Here is an 18,767-nt window from a genome sequence, read left to right as displayed (position 1 = left end):
CCCTGATATCCTTATATCATTGTTTCTTGATTTGATGGAACACAGTTAACACATTTAGAAATATTGTAGGTAGGCATGGGATAAATCCTTATAATCTGGCATAAAGAAGTATGATTTGTATATTTAATATAAATATAACCTGTAAACTTAAGAAATAAAGTAATTTTTTATTGTCTCTCATGATATGAGAAAGGTTTTCTGATGAATTATTGGATATGACCTAAGATCTGAAAGGTAGAGAACTCCATCAGCTTGAAAGAGAAATTACCCGTTCTCTACTATTAAGCAGATCTTTAATGTTCCTGTCTTTAATAGATATTCAGAAGCATAGCTAGAAAAAGAGATGTAATGGGGAAATAACTCTAAACCACATTTAGTATGTAAGATGGAACACATTACGGAAATCCAACCTCCTTGTTTTACTATATTGAGACCACAATTTCTTATTTCTTTAAGTGCATTTGTTTCCCATTCATTCATAATTCAAAAAAGGAAAAAGGGTAAGAGAAACAAACAAAAGTTCCCACAACTGCCTATGAAAAGATCTCCTGATGTGCTTCTAACTGATTTTAAAATTGAGTTTTAAAACTGTCCATCTCCCTCAACTTATCCACTGTTGCTTAATCACTTTTCAAACTTACATTTTTAGACAAGTAATCAAACAATGCATCAAGGACGTTGAATAAAACTCCAAAACTATTTTTTTAAAATAAAAAGCTAAGATCTTTTTGAGGGAGAAGAGGGATTGGCAAGGCAAAGACACATAAATGATTTGTTTGGTTTGGTAGAAGATGCAAGAACAAGGAGCAGCATTTTCAAAAAAGTTACACCCAATCTGCACTCCTTTAACTCCCATCATGTTTGGTTGTCCTGGGCAAAGGTGATTTTTGGAGAGTGTGTCAACAAGTGTGGTTGTTTTTTTTTTTTCACTTTGTCCTTCTAGCATGAAATGCTGAACTGCAAGTTGGCTCAGAGAATCAAAACATTTTCTCCTGCATGTCTTTTTCAATAGCAGCCAGTCAGATGTCTCTGAAAATTCAAATACATCCCTTGATGATGGAAATCCCAAAAATGTTTTTCCAAAAGGCAATGGAACTTTCTTGATTTTTTTGTCCTTAAAAATATTTTGCTTCTCATTCAAGAAGCTTCTTCAGTTCTGACCTGGATGATTGAGAATTTCCATAGAAATTGATAATGGAAAGTTTCAACTGGTTTCTGACCAGACTAAGTTGGTTATAGGGAACATACAACTCAATTCTTAGAAGCCTTACCCAAGACCTGTCTATTTTCACTCATAACTGAAAGTACTGCTTATGAATGTATTCATTCTTCATTAGGTCTAAAACATATATCTAGTTCCAAAGACAGAATTGGTAGCCTGATCAATGATTTCTACCTAGTGGAAATCGTAGGCTGCTGGAGTTCAATCTCATCACAGACACAAAGATAAAAGCTTCCAATGACAATGGAAGTCAAATCTGGTATGGTTAAAAAAAAACCCCAAAGCCGTTACACCTACCCCTAACCAATATTTCTATTTAATTTTATTGATTTATATTCCATCCTTCAATTCAAAATAAAATCTACTTGTAGAAAAGAAATCCTGTATGGCAGAGCAAACTGTGTAGTTCTTGTTATGGCTAATTTGGCTCACCTGGCTGTACAGATGCATAGTTATTTGTCAAGATATGCCTTGAAACAGTGGCCTGTGGATTAACACTATGGATAGTCTTCTATCAGAGGCTGGGAATTCTCCAGTAGAATATATTTTCCTATGAGGGAAATACATCTAACTGTTGCCCCATCTCACTCGGCTCAGAGAAGCATACATTGCATGCAATGAGATTCATTGTGAGCCAACTGATAAGATTTTTAAGAATAAATTAAGCATGTTTGTATGGCAGCTTTATGCTGGTCCTTTGAGAGAGGGAAAAACAAGTCTTGTCTGAGGCTAAACTAAGTTCCTCCAGGCAATTGTCTCCCTTCACTTCCTGGAAATAACATATTCAACCTGAAATCACATCCCAGAGAGACTCCGATGATAACAAAGCCACCTAAAAACTCCCATCCTAGAGTTCACCTTTCTAATGGCCACACTTAGTCTACATGTGAAAAAGAGGCCAAAGGCAACTTGAAGGACTCCAGTTTTTCCGTAGTGGCATTAACCCCAATTGTGTCATTGCTATTAATAATGTAATCTAATGCAATGCAATGCAGTACATCTCATACATTAACATATTTTGAAGGAATGGGAAAGAAAGAGGCAACCTCCAATCTTCCAATAGCAATAGCACTTAGACTTATATACCACTCATAGTGCTTTACAGCCCTCTCTAAGCAGTTTACAGTCAGCGTATTGCCCCCAACAATCTGGGTCCTCATTTTACCAACCTCGGAAGGATGGAAGGCTGAGTCAACCTTAAGCCTGGTGAGATTCGATCTGCCACACTGCTGGCAGTCGGTGATCAGCAGAAGTAGCCTGCAGTACTGCAGTCTAACCACTGTACCACTGCGGCTCATTGAATGCTGGATTTCAGAGGATTACAAAATGAAAATCACGTGACATTTCCAGCTACCTTATATTAAGTATTGCCAACATACAAAAGGTAATTAACCAATGGGGAGAGGATGGCTTCATTATTTGTGCCTTGTGAACACTGCCTAAGAAAATGTAGCAAGATATAGCATGAATAGAATTCCAGTACGGTAATCAAAATAGGATTTCACATGTAAGGAAGAGGAAGCATGTATTTAAAAAGAGGTCATAAATCAAGACTGCAACGTTTTCACAAAGCAAGAAATTGATTTAATAGAGTATGCAAATCTCTTGTACTAGAGCTATTAGGAATCACAATGATTTGAGCTAGCTCTTTGCAGCAACATTATTACCGTTGGCCACGATGAAAGATCTTCTTTCAATGCTTTATTTCTTTTAAACAACTTTTAAAACATTCTTTTAATTTAAATTCAACCTTCTTTTGACTCATAAACCTACATGGGCTTCCTCCCAGATCTATGTGTCAGGGAAGTGCTGGTAACATATGATCCTGTCAATTTCTACAGCTTCAAAGTTGAAAAGCTCCCAGTTCTTCATTATTTGTTTGAAGGAAATGGCAAGATTAAATTTCAAAGACTGATGTTTGGAATAGGAGGAAAGATAGACTCCTCCCATCAGATAACCTTCCAGATGCGTTAGACTTCAACTCCAGTCTAAGACTCCAGATAGAGTCTTTCCATCATTATTATTATCTTTTTTTCCATATGGAAATTCTTCGGTACATTCTGGAAGAATAATTGATTTGTATCAACTGCAAGAGATGTTAACTGCAAAAAACCCAAGCCTTAAGGCATTCTGGAAAAAAAGACTGGAATGAGGGATGAGTTCTCTCTGATCTAAAAGCAAAAGGGATCAAAGTCGAAAGGGGGGGAAAAAAACCCTCTCATCCTGTTTTGAAATGTTACATACAGAGATGAGTCAGATAATTTTGCCTCTTTTTCTCTAAATGAGAAGCACCTACAATGAATCATTGGAATGTAGCCTCATTTTGGAACCATTATTTTCCTTTCTGTGTCATCTCAAGAGTAGAATATGACATCTATTACTTGGGGAAAAATAAAATATTGAGAATGATACTTCAAAAGCTAAACTGGTTTACCTAGAAACAATAGAAAAAGCAGTGAATTTCATGACTTTTACTTTCAGGCTAGTACAGATGGAACTGCATCATAAAGAGAGAGAGAGGGAGAGGGAGAGGGAGAGGGAGAGGGAGAGGGAGAGAGAGAGTCATAGATCCCTGCAGGGGAGCAGGGGTGAAATGTAAAATTTGTTACTACTGGTTCTGTGGGCGTGGCTTGGTTGGGGGGGTAATGTGACTGGGTGGGCGTGGCCAACTTTTTTTTTTTTAATTTTTAAAAGCATTTTTTTTACAGCCTCTTCGGCCGAAGAGGTTTTAGAAAAAATGCTTTTAAAGGGTTCTGATGATCCCAGCAGAGTTGCCTGATCGCCAGAACCCTTTAAAAGCATTTTTTTACAACCTCTTTGGCCAAAGAGGTTGAGAAAAAATGCTTTTAAAAGGTTCAGACGATCCCAACTGAGCCACGAGATCATCAGAGGCTTTTTTTTTACTTTTAAAAGCATTTTTTTTGGCCGAAGAAAAAATGTTTTTAAAAGTAAAAAAAAAAAAAAACAATCTCTGATGATCGCACGGCTTAGCTGGCCATGGGCGGGGCAGGGATTTTTGCTACCGGTTCTCCAAACCACCCACTGCCATCACTACCGGATCGGACGATCCGGTCCGAACCAGAAGCATTTCACCGCTGCAGAGGATAACTTAGCAAGCATCAATATATGCATTATGATGTTATGATGCATATTTTATCACTCAACCTTCCTTTTCCTCTTCTGCAGAAAACCCTGTACTTACTCTCTGCCTTTACCATGAAGTTCTGTGTATACTAGCCTGAAAGTAAATGTCATTGAATAGACTTGAGACTTGTGTGATAGGCTGCAACACAACTATGAAAGGGCAGAATCGGCATTGTAATTCTAGAACACATATATTTTTTTCATTTTGGATATCAACTGTAGACATCATTGAGAAAGCTGTTTTTGTAATAAAAAAATAAAATGAAAAACACAGAATTTGATGGGAAATTAGGGTTTCCCCATCATGTAAAAATAAAAAAGCCATCCCATCAGGTTCTATAAATTTGCTTTTATGATATTACATACTTACTTATCCCCATTTTCATCCTGAACAGTTGTAAGGGGGCGCTGTACTGCCAGAAGCATCTTTACATCTCCTGTGACTGCATAGTCAAAAAGAGCATTCGCATGTCGCTTAGCAAGTTCCATGGCTTTTTCCAAAAAGAAGGCATCTGTAGGGAGTGGAATTATCATTTCAGTTCTAATGGAAACATACACCCCAAACTTTCTGAGTATCAGTCAGATGCAAGAGAATGAAACCACTATACTTCAAAATCACCCTGTAAGAGAACATAGAAGTTGTAATTTGGAGCAAAACATTTCATCTGCACACTAGGCAACTCATGATAGCTAAGCCAAAATTACATGCAGGATCTGTAGATTACATGCAGGATCTACAAAGGTGGAATCTAGTAAAAAATAATAATAAATGACTGCCACAGCCAATCACAAAACATCACAAACAGAAAACTTTTAAGTACCAATATACTGTAACTGTATTTATGGTATTCTCTAATTAATTCAATATACTAAATTATTCAAGAATCTGGGAATAAATAGAAATGGGTTTGGCTCCAGCAGGTCTTGAGGAGATGAAGGTTAACTGAGAAATATTTATTTTCTTGCTTTTCTCAGTGTGTTTCTGATGGCCCACCATACAGAGCCATTCTAGGTTTGACCATAACCAGGTGCAATTGTACAATCATTCTATTTGTATAGACGTGAAATTTCTATTTCAAGGCATTGCTCTCTTTGAAACTGACAAGCCATGAACAATGGTACAGCAGGGCAATTCCAGCTGTCTATTGCTGTTTCCCTCTGGCTTATTTCACCTTTGCTTGCTTCAACAGAGCTGCTATTCCATTGGGAAGAGTTACAGTGCAGACAGCTGCAAAAAAACATAACAGCTTCGTCTCTGGTGTATTTGATGCTGGAATCAAAAGGGCTAGAAGATAGAAAGGCTGTTTACCTGGCTGGGCTCAAAGAGGCTTTAGATTCTCATGTCAAATAACAACTGGTATTCCTCTTTGTTTTTATACAGAAAACCTTGGAAAACCATTGAAGCTGTTTCACTGCCTGGTCACAAGAATACCCACAAAGTTTAAGATTGAATTAGTTGTTGTGCTTTTTAATTAATGGGAAGTGACATGCATTGTATGCAATTGCACAAAACATTTTTTCATGCATGATCTTTATTTTCCAGAACATGTTTCACATAATACATTTACTGAAGTGGAAAGAGGACTGGCTATATATACTGTATATAGTCACAATCTCTTTATCACTGCAGTGTTGTTATTTAGTTGAAGTTGCAGGTTATATCTTTATAGTGTTATAAAGTCAGTTAAATTTAGGCTCAAAAAAGGGATAAATTAAATCATGTTAATAAATGCACACATGCACTCAAACAAGTATGTAAGTACACATGCATTTATGTACATGTGTACATTAGGATTCTTATGACCAAAGATCATATTATTTCTTGAACCAAAACTGGACTTTAAAGCCAGCTTTATAAAGCTTAAAGCAGAACATCAGTCCTTTCTGGGTGACAGGTTACAATGATAAAACAGCACATTTTAAGATGCAGATGCCTCTAGTAGTCTTGAATAAATAACTAGAAGATGCTTGAATTAGAAAACTGATTTCTCAGTTTCCAAAAATGATCAAATCTGAGCATCTCGAATTGCGCAAGTCATCTAAGAACTGCACGTAAGAGTCACTGCTTCATCTGTACTTTACCTTCCTAAATAACTGCAAGGATGCTAAGTAAAATTTGCTGATTACCTTGTAAATGAATGTTGGCACTAGCATCTTCTATCTCAGAAACCAAGCCAGTGCTGGCTTTGCTTTTATCTCCAATCTCTACTTTTTCCTTGAATTTCTCATTGTGTTTTGTGTTACAGCACATTTGATTCTCTCTTTTGGGCATGCCATTTGAGACTCCTTAAAAAGGGAAACATGGAAGTTTTTAATTAAAATCCAACAAAACCACTGGGCGTATTGCATCAGAGTATAAATGGCAAAAGTTGTGGCTCGTCCTCTTATTACATTCAAAGTGAATGCCAAGAGATGCAGACATCATTTTCCACTAAGTAAAGACATTGGTCCAGAAATTTTTGGCACAATTAAATAACCTGAACACCCAAATAGTTATAGCAGGAGTGATCTGGGGTTGTCCTCTTGGCTATGCTAACCCTCACTGCCCTCCAAGTTGCAACCGATTGCAATAGACCCTGCTGTGAGTGTGTATGTGTGTTTGAGATTCGGAGGGTGATAGTCTGGTGAGGTAAGGATAACTCTGCTCCCTGTAGATTGTGACTTTCCTGAAATAAGTTGTCCCTTGCAACATTTGAAAAACTATTCTGTTGGCTTTAAAGGGTTTTTTTTTGGGGGGGGGGTCTAATTTCTGTGTAGATTTTTTTTAGAAATTCCTCCCTTTTCTTTGCAGGCTATATTACCTTTCTCTACTACCACAAATAAAAACATTTAGATTTTAGATCTTTATAAAATATAATTATCAAAAAAGGATTTGTATTTTACATACAAAGAAGGTGTTTTAAGAAAGGAACTGAAGCAAAAGAAAAAGAAAAGAAAAGAAAACTGAACAGAAGGCGATGGATAAAGAGCAAACTGATATCCCATTTAACACTAGACTTGGTCCTATCTTTTTCTGGTTCTATCCTTGGCTTTGTCTGCTCCTAGCATTCAATCTAGATCCTATTTAAGGGAATCCAATACAATTCAATCCATGCTCTACAATCCAATCCAATCCAATCCAATCCATCAAACTTATTCCTTTAAAAAGACTATACTTATAGGCAGAATTAAATACTATAAAAATTAAATGAATTTGTGTAATCATATTTAGATTACTTGACTACTAATAGTAATAACACAAATAACATTCCAATGCATAACACAAATGAAGAAAAAAAATCCTTTGATTTTTACCATGTTTCATTCCTGCACCACTTTTGTTTGTGCTGGAGTGGAAATGCATTGCACCATAACTGGAAAACCCATATGGTGGGTACCCATATCCTAAAAGGAAAAAAAAAAGGATTAAAAGGTTACACTTCATTAATTGTAGCTTTTTTCAGATGAACAGGATTAACAAATGAACTACTGATTCAAGCATATTATTAAATAGTTCCAAGTGATAAAAGTATCTAGAGGATGTCTTGGTCTGAGGAATCTCTATGGAAGTTTGTACATTTTTGGTTTGTGCCAAGTGAAAAAAAAATCCAGATTATAAGTAATAAAACAAATATAAAGAAGGCATTTTCTCATCTTTTAAAATTAAACAGTGGCATCTATATGTTTGTGTCATGTTAGCTCTTTCTAATTTTATCATAAACAAGAAAAACATAAATTATTTAGGTCTGTAGCAGACAAAATAGAAATCTAAGTAGTACAAATGAGTCCATCCACATAATAAAGATAAATCACAGGATTCAGGGTCTCAGAATTATAACAAACAGAAGACTATGCAATACCTATGCTTAACATGCTACTTTCTATGGATATTTTATTGTAAGTACAGAAACATTTAAACACATGATTTAGACACATATGAAAGTATGCTTTTAGAAGAAGAAGAAGAATTTTTTATTGGCCAAGTGTGATTGGACACACAAGGAATTTGTCTCTCAGTGTACATAAAAGAAAAGATGCGTTCATCAAGGTACAACATTTACAATACAATTGATGATCAATATATCAATATAAATCATAAGGATTGCCAGCAACAAGTTATAGTCATACAACATTACAACTTTGTTATATACTATATGTAATAATAAGTCTGGCATTAACTATGAATAGGTCACTAAAGTAAGTTTCTTGCAATTATAGCAAATACTTTAGTAAAAAATTTTTTCCTTGCAGGCCTTTTGGTGCACTCTAGCAATAATCCAACTTTTATTCAAAGATATATATTATTGTTGCACATTCTATTAGTATTCACCCAAAAATGCACTACCTAGTATGGTGTTTATCACTGTAAATACAAGCTAGTGCTAGTACATTAATTTACTCTTAAGCAATACTAATTCAAATAATTAATCAAGAACAATTAAGTGCATTTATTTATTCTTAATTAAAAGTAATTCCAATTGAATGTGATATGGATGCTATGTTTGCCGAACAACAAAGCAATAATTTCTATATCCACAGAAAGAAAATGTTATGTGTGTATACATACATACGTGTATGTATATTTCTTATGCATGCACAGGCCATAAAAGAATTAATAACATATTGGACATTCACTAATAATTATTTTAACTAAAAAGAGAATGATTTTTGTAAAATTTGAATACAATGGGAAAATTTAAATTTGTACAAAGCAACCAGTTTGTCTTGTCCTTTTTTATATTGTGTTTTTTTATTGTTTTTGTGTGCCTACAGTCAGTTTGTAGTTGGGGAGTGCCTAAATTTAAACAAACAAACAAATAAACGAAGTGTGCACTGCTTTGCCAAACTGCGCTCCAATTAATTCAAACATTTTATGTGAATTTTGTGAAATATATTACATCCATTTAAATTAAAAAAAAAACAGTTGGTCTCAATAGACACCTCTTTTCCAACTGTGCATAAAAATGTAAATATTTGTGAAAATATTTTAGGGATGAAAAACGTTATTCTGTCAATTTGCCTTCATAAAAACATTAAATTGAAGAAAGCAATACGTTATATAATCTGCAATTCATTTAATATACAGAGGCATCCAACTCCATAGAGAATTAAATATATAGACTTTACTGATGGCAGTAGTTTAGAATCACCACTGTATGGGGCCACAGACATAAAACATAAGTTCTTAGGTTCCTAAATCTTCTGCCAAACAAAACCCACTTTATCATAGTGACAATCCAAAAATGAAAGCAAAACCACTTCCCAATGCATCTTCCATTATTCATTCATAATTCCATTTTCCTTTACCTGATCCAGCACTGCTGCCACCACCTCCTCCTCCTACTCCTCCATACATTCCACCTCCTGCAGCACCTGCGCCACTTCCACCAAAACTATCGGAGAAGTTCGGCATGAGTTTCTGTCGTTTCCTTAGCACTTCTTCTTTATCTACATTTTTGACAAAAAATAACATAATAGAATAGAATTTTTTATTGGCCAAGTGTGATTGGACACACAAGGAATTTGTCTTGGTGCATATGCTCTCAGTGTACATAAAAGAAAAGATACGTTCATCAAGGTACAACATTTACAACACAATTGATGGTCAATATATCAATATAAATCATAAGGATTGCCAGCAACAAGTTATAGTCATACAGTCATAAGTGGAAAGAGATTGGTGATGGGAACTATGAAACGATTAATAGTAGTGCATAATAAGAGAGAGATGCAACCAAAACCTGAAGGGACATCCATTTGTTTCAGAAGGCTATCAAATAGGGAACAAGGTCTGTTGCTACTGCTGCACATTACATAACTATGAGTGGAATTCTCACATTTTGTAAGGGTATGACTGTATAAATACTGAATAAAACAGATAATTGTGTAACTATTTTTTCTAAATACGCGCTTGTGTAATGGAGATTATGAAGCTCTATTTCAAGGAACTTTCTCTTTCATTGCTGGGTACAATGTTTGGGACAAGATAGGGAAAACTGAGGCACAGCCTGTAATAAAAGTTGTCATGGTAGACTGATATGAAGCAAATGCTGTTTACAGATTACAGACCAACAGAGTTGGAAGGGATCTTGTAGATCATCTAGTAGTCCAACCCCCACCCAAGCCATTTCTGACAAACGGCAATCAAATCTCTTCTTGAAAGTCTCCAGTGGTGAAGCTCCCACAATTTCTGAAGGCAAAGCTATTCCATAGGTTGATTGCTCTCACTGTCAGAAAATTTCTCCATATTTCTAGGTTGAATCTCTCCTTGATCAGTTTCCATCCATTATTCCTTGTCTGGCCTTCGGGTGCTTTGGAAAATAGCATGACCCCTTTTTATAAATAACCCGTTGTTTAAGTGTATATTTGTTTGGCTATCTGGCCAGGATGTGGCCATAAATTACAGACCTCCTGACCAAACCAGCTTTACTAGGCACCTAGGATTCTTCGGTGACCTTAGGTCTCAGCATTGGCTCAGCTGCTTTCTCACACTAACATTTTATTCAAATTTAATAAAATTCTTATTTTTCTCCTGTACTTAAAAAGTTTTCTTCCTTTCACTTCCCCTTTTCTCTTTTCTTTAATAATGGATTGCCAAATGTATTTCTGGAACCATGTTGATCACAGTGCAGAGCATGGAATGTTTATTGTTACTTAATTATTAACATTTAATTAAAAACCATGACAGTGAACTGGCTGCAACATCTGTCAGCTGTTTGTTCAGCTGATCTGGTTGTCTAGGTGGGTTTCCCTTTCCTCCGATTGCTCCATGTGCTTCTCTCCTGAAACTGTGTGATTGATGAAAGAGGACAACCATCTAAATAGAAGGATTTAAGACCTTGTTTTCTTATAGAGAAAAAAAACCCTTCTGTATCGTGAAAGGATAGAGCTGTCAAAATAGGGCAAGGGTGTCAAAACTCGATTTCATTGAGGGCCACCACAGGGCTGTGTTTGATCTTGGGGGGCCGGGGGGCCATGGTCAGGGTGGGCGTGGCCAGCTCGATGTCACTCATGTTGGGGTGCACCTGTGGTGCGGCCAAGTGCTAAGGCAGGAAGTCCTTTAGACCCTCCGTTCCTCCCTCTCATTAAACATCTACGTTTTGACCCATGCTTAGTTCATAAGATTATTTATCAAAATGTTCTACCTGTAAATGAATATTTTAATATCAACCATAATAATACAAGGACAATCAATAGATTTAAACTCAATGTAATCGCTCTAATCTTAATTGTAGGAAATATGACTTTTGCAATAGAGTAGTAAGTGTCTGGAACTATCTGTCTGATCCTGTTGTTAGTCTCTCTAATCCCCATATTTTTTTATAGTAAACTGTCTACAGTGGACCTTGCATATTTCTTGCATAAGCGCACCAGCGTGCCTACCATCCCTGTCCTACTGTTCCCAATTATATGTAATCATTCTATGTGTTTATGGCTATGTTTTGCCTATTTATATCCTTTTTTTGTGTGCCAAAAAATTTTTATGTGTCAATGTCTGTGTCTACTCTGTTACTTGTTTTCTTGTATTTGTTGACAAATAAAATAAATAAATAAATAAATAAATTATAATCTCCTTCCTTCCTTCTTTCTCTTCTTTTTCCTTCCCTCTTCCTTCTCCTTTTTTCTTCCTTCCCTTCCTTATTTTTCTTTCTTAGCTCTCTTCCAGTGGTGAAATGTAAAATTTGTTACTACTGGTTCTGTGAACGTGACTTGGTGGGGAGGGGGTAATATGACTGGGTGGGTGTGGCCAACTTTTTTTTTTACTTTTAAAAGCATTTTTTCAAAACCTCTTCGGCTGAAGAGAATGTAGAAAAATGCTTTTAAAGGGTTCTGACGATCCCAGCTGAGCCGTGTGATCAGAGGCTTTTTTTTACTCTTAAAAGCATTTTTTCGGCTGAAGAAAAAATGCTTTTAAAAGTAAAAAAAAAACCCTCTGATGATTGCGCGGTTCAGCTGGGCATGGCGGCGGGGCAGGGATTTTTGCTACCAGTTCTCTGAACCACCCACCGCCATAGCTACCGGATTGGCCGATCTGAGTCTGAACCAGGAGCATTTCACCCCTGCTCTCTTCCCATCTTCTCATCTTTTTCTTTTTCTTTTTCTTTCCTCTTTCCCTTTCTTCTTTCCTGTCCTTCTTGGATGCTCAAATGCAAAAGGGGAAACATTTGGTTTTCTTCTGTTTGTTTTGCTACCCCTCTGCCAGCAAAAACGGAGCCTGGGAGGGCCACGCGCAGCCCCCTGTAGGCCCAGTTTTTGGCCACAGTGGCCTGCTGCACCCCTCTGTCAGTGAAAACAGAGCCCAGGAGGGCCGTGCGCTGGCAGAGGCACCACGGGCCGGTCCTTTGCTGTTTCCAGGGCAGCCCCATGGGCCAGATCTAAGCACTCATCAGATACGGCCCGCAGGCCTTAAGTTTGATACCCCTGTCCTAGGGAAATAGCAAAATGACAAAGATGGGATGAGAGATACTGAATAATAAGCATTCTGTGTGCATCCAAGTCATTCCTAAGAGCCCTTTTATTTATTTTAAGATTTTCCAATTAATTCTAGGCAAATAAGAAACCTAATTATATTTAGATTTACACCAGGATATGAACAATGCACAAGAGAGGTCGAGAGATATACTAGCATCTAAGGCAGTTCTCAGGCTAATTTACAGACTAATCCTACTTCCCCTCTGATGATCCTAATTATCTCTTATTGTCTTGGCTAAAAGAATATAAATTGAATCATATTCATGGAACTGAAAGCAGTCGGTCCATCAAATCCAATATTGCAGGCAAGACAGCAATCGAAATTAAAGCATCTAAAACAGATGGCTGCCCAGCCTCTGTTAAATGTGACCAGTATATAACATAACTAGCAAAGGCCACTATCTTCCTTAATAGAATCACAGAATCATATAACTGAAAGGAACCTTGGAGGACTTCTAGTCCAATCTCCTGCCCAAGGCCGGAGTCCTTATATCATCCCAGACAAATGGCTGAACATTTTTTTTTCTTGAAAACCTCCAGTGATGAAGCACCCACAACTCCAGGTGGCAAGCTGTTCCATTGATTAATATTCCCACTGTCAGGAAACCTCCTTATTTCCAGGTTGATCTCCTCTCATGAGTTTCCACCTATTGCGTCTTGTCCTGTCCTCAGGTGCTATGAAGAATAAATTGAACCCCCTGTTCCTCTGACAGCCTTTCAAGAGACGGAAGACAGTTATCAGGGCTTCCCTTTTTCTTCATTAGGCTAAACATACTTAGTTCCCTTAGATCGGGTGTCTGCAACCTGCAGCTTCAGAGCCGCATGCGGCTCTTTCATTCCCCTGCTGTGGCTCCCTGTCGGCTGACCCACCGCTGGCTGGCCCCACCCCTTGCCCTCCCCTCCCAGTCACTCCTCGCCTGGCCTGAGAAGGTAAGGATGACGGTGGGGGATGGAGACCAAGGTGCACACAGCACCAACACAGGCTGGAAGAAGCGCCTGCGAGATATGGCAAGTGCAGAGGTGCTCTGGAATATGGAACGAGTCTCCATCCCCCTCTTACCTTCTCAGGCCAGGCAAGGAGTGATTGGGAGGGGAGGTCAAGGGGCGGGGCCAGCCAGTGGTGGGTTCAACTGACAGGAAGCCACAGCAGGGGGACAAAAAAGCTTCATTTATTTGGGAACCTAAAATGAATCTTGATTTAAATATTGTAAAAAGCACCCAAAGAAGAAGAAAGAACAACATCAGCAAAAAAAACCAAAAAAACAAACACCAACCTTTGCCTGTTTTTTGGAAATGGTTCAATAGGGAACACACATGAGTGAGAGATGAGTGAGAGATGAGTGAGAGGGAGATGAGACAGAGAGAAAGAGAGAAAGAGAGGGAGGGAGGGAGGGAGAGGGAGAGGGAGAGGGAGAGGGAGAGAGAGAGAGAGAGAGAGAGAGAGAGAGAGAGAGAGAGAGAAAGAGAGAGACTTGTTTCCCACAGAAAACACCAGGAGCCACAAAACCTGGGTAAGCATGGCTGGGTGTGTGTGTGTCATGTGACTGGGTAGGAGTGAGTGACATCGAGTTGGCCACGCCCATCCAGGTTTTGTGGGTCCCGGTATTTTCTTTTCTGTGGGAAACGGGTCCAAATGGCTCTTTGAGTGTTTAAGGTTGCAGACCCCTGCCTTAGATCATGGGTGTCAAACTCCAGGCACGGGGGCCAGATGAGGCCCGTGGGGTGCTCAGATCTGGCCTATGGGGATGCCCTGGAAATAACAAAGGACTGGCCCATAGTGCCTCTGCCAGTAAAAATGGAGCTCGGGAGGGCTGTGTGCAGCTCTCCTGAGCTGTTTTCGCTGGCAGTGGGTTGCAGGAGGCCATTGCAGTTGAAAACGGAGCTCGGGAGCCCGTTTTTGCTGGCAGAACGCTCGGCTGCCAAAGGGGCCCCTGACACGAGTGACGTTGAGTTGGCCACACCCACCCTGGCCCCCCCCCCCAAGGTCAAACACAACCCTAATGCAGTCCTCAATGAAATTGAGTTTGACACCGCTGCTCATTGTATGATTTGGCTTCCAGACCCCTTATCATCTTTCTTGCTCTTCTCTGCACTCTTTCTAGGGCCTCAGCATCTTTTTTTGGTCTCGTGGTGGCCAGAATTGGACACAGTATTACAAATGTGGTCTCCCTTGTGCAATATAGAGCGGTACTCTCACTGCTCATGATCTTGATGCTATCCATCTGTTGATGCAGCCTAGGACTTCACTTGCTTTTTTGATGGCTGCAGCACACTGCTGACTCATACTTAGGCAGTGGCCCAGTGATGCTTCTCACAGGCTCTACTGTTGAGCCAGGTACTGCCTATCATGTACCTGTGCATTTAGTTTTTCCTGCCTAAATACAGAACCTTATTTTTCTCACCACTGGACTACATCTTGCTAGATAGGCCCAATGTTGAAGTCTGACAAGATCCTTCTGAATCTTAAGTCTATCTTCCAAAATATTAGCAATTTACCCCAGCTTAGTGTCATGTGGAAATTTGCCCCATCAATCCTCTCATCTAGGTCATTTACGGGATATTTACGGGACCGCCTACTGCCACAACTAGCCTCTCACCGACCAGTGCGCTCTCACAGAGAGGGCCTCCTCCGGATACCGTCAGCTAAACAATGTCGGCTGGCGACCTCTAGGGGGAGGGCCTTCTCTGTGGGGGCCCCTACCCTCTGGAACGAGCTCCCTCTGGGGCTTCGTCAACTCCCCGATCTCAGGTCCTTCCGCCGCGAGCTGAAGACGTTACTATTTCGAAGAGCAGGACTAGCTTGAACGTAGTTTTTAAATTGGGATTTTTAAAAAAAAGGGTTTAAATGAGGTTTTAAAATTTATACTTATAGTTTTAGGGCATCAATTGAATTTAACTGTCTATTCTTTTAGCTGTTTATATGTATTATATGTTTTCTGTTGTTTTTTGGCTGTGAACCGCCCTGAGTCCTTCGGGAGATGGGCGGTATACAAATATAAATAATAATAATAATAATAATAATAATAATAATAATAATAATAATAATAATAATAATAATTATTATTATTATTATTATTATTATTATTATTATTATTATTATTTATGAAGATGTTAAACACCATTGGGCCAAAGACAGAACTTGAAGTACCTCACATGATATAGATTGATTGATGATCCATCAACCAAGATAGATAGACAGAAAGACAGATGTGTGTGTGTGTGTGTGTGTGTGTGTGTGTGTGTGTGTGTGTGTGTGTGTGTGAGAGAGAGAGAGAGAGAGAGATATGGGAAAATACCCATGAGACTTTACACAAAGGATATTTTTTATAAAAATATTTCTCTGTGAGTGATGGCGAACCTTTTAGGCATCGAGTGCCCAAACTGCGCATGTGTACATGCGCGACCACACGTGCATGTACGCGTGACCATGTGTGCATGTATAAGCAGGGACTCGAAGACCAGATGCCTGATGGGAGGCGGGGCATCCCAACCCTGGCAGCTCTGCCAGAGGGAAGATCTTCTTCTTTTGTGAGCTTCTGTTTCGTCGTTTGCAGGGAAACAGAAGCTCACGAAAGAAACACCACAGAGAGTGGAGCTGGGGCGATGGCGCATTTGCCCACAGAGAGGGCTCTGCATACCACCTGTGCCACACATGCTATAGGTTCGCCATCACAACTCTATGTTGTGAAGCAAATGGCTGTAATTTAAGTCTCCCACCTGTATGTGGTGTCTTTATCACGGCCCCATGCAATTAAAAAATCAAAATACTGTATTACAACTATAATATATTAATAGTCAGTCCAAAGAAGGCGAAAACATTGAGAAAGGCAGAGAGAGACAATAAAATTGCAGAGTAGGACAAGAATGTATTGCATTTACCACTGATTTCAAGGTCAAACTTTGGCACTTCTACATAAGAAAAATACCAAAAAGAAGCAGATGTGAATTTGAATGTGCCTAGATCTCTGAAAAACTGTGCTTAATTAGCATAGATATGGCAGACAAGTTGCATAAAAAGTCTGACATGGTATAAGATAACTTCTGGGTAAACATGAACTTTATTAATATTCTTTTCTTCAAAGTTATACTTTCTTAAATTACTGTCCATAATGGTTTTTTCCCCTTTGGATTAACATCCAGCTACCCAATTTAGTAGTAGTACAGAGTAACAATAATATAAAATAAATATGTATTCCTAGATTTGGACAATATTCAATAAACTTGCAACTTCATTAATCATTACATCCAAAGTAGGCCACTGTATCTGGGCAATTCCCCCGAGTGATACAGATAGATAGCCAACCAACCCCAGGATAGTTCAGTAGGTGCCTAGGGAGTTTTTGAAAGTTTCTGCAAAGTTCAACCATATACCACAAAGATTTCTGAATCCTAAAAAAAGAAGTGTACAGAGTTCATCAATTCAGTGGTAAACCTGGAAATTCCCTAAAGCACATCACTTCCTGTCAGTTATGATAACAACCTATGAAGAATAAACCAACTGTTCCCTCATTTGTCCATCTCATCTACATGTTTTTGGTTGTTATATATCAACCCTTTCACCCTTTAAATACTTTCCTCAGGTGTGATAGATTTCAGTCTCACAAACTGATTTGAGATCAGTTTTGCCTCTGAGTATTTGTAAGAATGGGAGACTATTCAATGGGAGAATATTTCAAGAATATTCTTGAAATAGAATATTGCTTTTGTTTATCTGTGTTCAATGCCAAGAATGAGTCTACTTTTTTGCTAGACCATATTTAGTGTACAGGGTGCATATTGTGTTTCCCCGAAAATAAGACCTCCCCGGATAATAAGCCCAATCGGGCTTTTGAGCCCATGTACTAAAATAAGCCTTCCCTCAAAAATAAGCCTTCCCAAAAATATTTAAACGCATGTGCAGCCGGTCCCTGCCATTTCCTCTGGTTAGGTTTAGGGAGACAGAGTTGGAATCAGGTAAGTCAGCAAGAGGAGCCCCGTCTTGCTCCACGCACCCCAAAATAATAAGACCTCCCTGAAAATAAAGCCAAGAGCTTATTTCGAGGTTCAAAAGAATATACGACAGAGTCTTACTTTAGGGGAAACACAGTATTTAGTTCCAGCTTGTTCATTCGTTTTCATCTTGCATATAATAAAATATTTGAAACAACTGATAGTGTGCCATGTGATTCCACGTACCAGAATAATTAAAGTTAGTATACATACATTATTTATAAATTAAATTATTTTAACCAAGGTCTGCTATACCTTTCTAACCCAGTACAGTGAACATAAGTAAAATAGCCATGGGTGTTCCACAAACATTGATTATAGATAGAGGCATCTGGTGAAAATAAAGGAGTTCATATATGCTTATCTGACATGCGATACTTTTACCAGAAAAGTAAAGATTTGCCACAGCATTGAAACTACAAATAAAGTTGTTATTGAGGAAAAAAGAGTTTGGGATGGGAAGCAAACTAAAGACACCTGAGAAGAACTGAGAAATGTATAAGCTTCATCTCCTGTCTTGGAAACCAAGGATCACTATATACTTTTAAAAATGAACATGATTATAGCATGACTAGAATAATCAGAATTGAATGTGATGAGACAAGAAATACTTCAGAGAATATCCCAATTCTTTAGAAAATAAGCAAGCTATCTCTACCTCTAATTAATTTTTAAGACGAAAAAAGTTATAGCACTTTTAAGAATGTAAGTCAAACAATGAAGTAATGATGAAATTATTAAACTATCAGGATCAAAATTATTTGACAACATTAAAATGCAAATTTGCCAAATAGGACTCTTGGAAAAATAATTTAAATGTCAAACATACTTATCGAATAAACATTATGAGTGTGACATTATTTTTTAAAAAATCACTAGGGGATTATTGAGAAACCAGTTTGATAGGTTTACATATTGAATCAATATGTCTTACATATTTACATATTGAATCAATAAATGA

At 38.1% G+C, this 18,767-nt stretch overlaps 1 protein-coding gene across 3 annotated transcripts in view; it reads right to left on the bottom strand.

Annotated features, from left to right (window-relative positions):
- Positions 1 to 18,767, bottom strand: part of NFKB1 (nuclear factor kappa B subunit 1) — an 82,111-nt gene that overhangs the window by 12,402 nt on the left and 50,942 nt on the right. For all 3 annotated transcript variants that reach the window (XR_009156241.1, XM_058192333.1, XM_058192334.1), the window contains 4 exons: positions 9,653 to 9,793; positions 7,661 to 7,750; positions 6,494 to 6,652; positions 4,737 to 4,878 (listed from right to left, as the gene is read on the bottom strand). Coding sequence is in view for 2 of the 3 variants with exons in the window: in XM_058192333.1 (XP_058048316.1) it covers positions 4,737 to 4,878; positions 6,494 to 6,652; positions 7,661 to 7,750; positions 9,653 to 9,793 (532 nt within the window). In the remaining variant the exon portion in view is untranslated. The remainder of the gene's footprint in view (positions 1 to 4,736; positions 4,879 to 6,493; positions 6,653 to 7,660; positions 7,751 to 9,652; positions 9,794 to 18,767) is intronic.

This window comes from Ahaetulla prasina, chromosome 8, assembly GCF_028640845.1.
Source record: "Ahaetulla prasina isolate Xishuangbanna chromosome 8, ASM2864084v1, whole genome shotgun sequence".
Classification (NCBI taxonomy): Eukaryota; Metazoa; Chordata; class Lepidosauria; order Squamata; family Colubridae; genus Ahaetulla; species Ahaetulla prasina.
The sequence above is the reverse complement of the archived record's forward strand: the minus strand, read 5'-3'. Positions and strand labels throughout refer to the sequence as shown.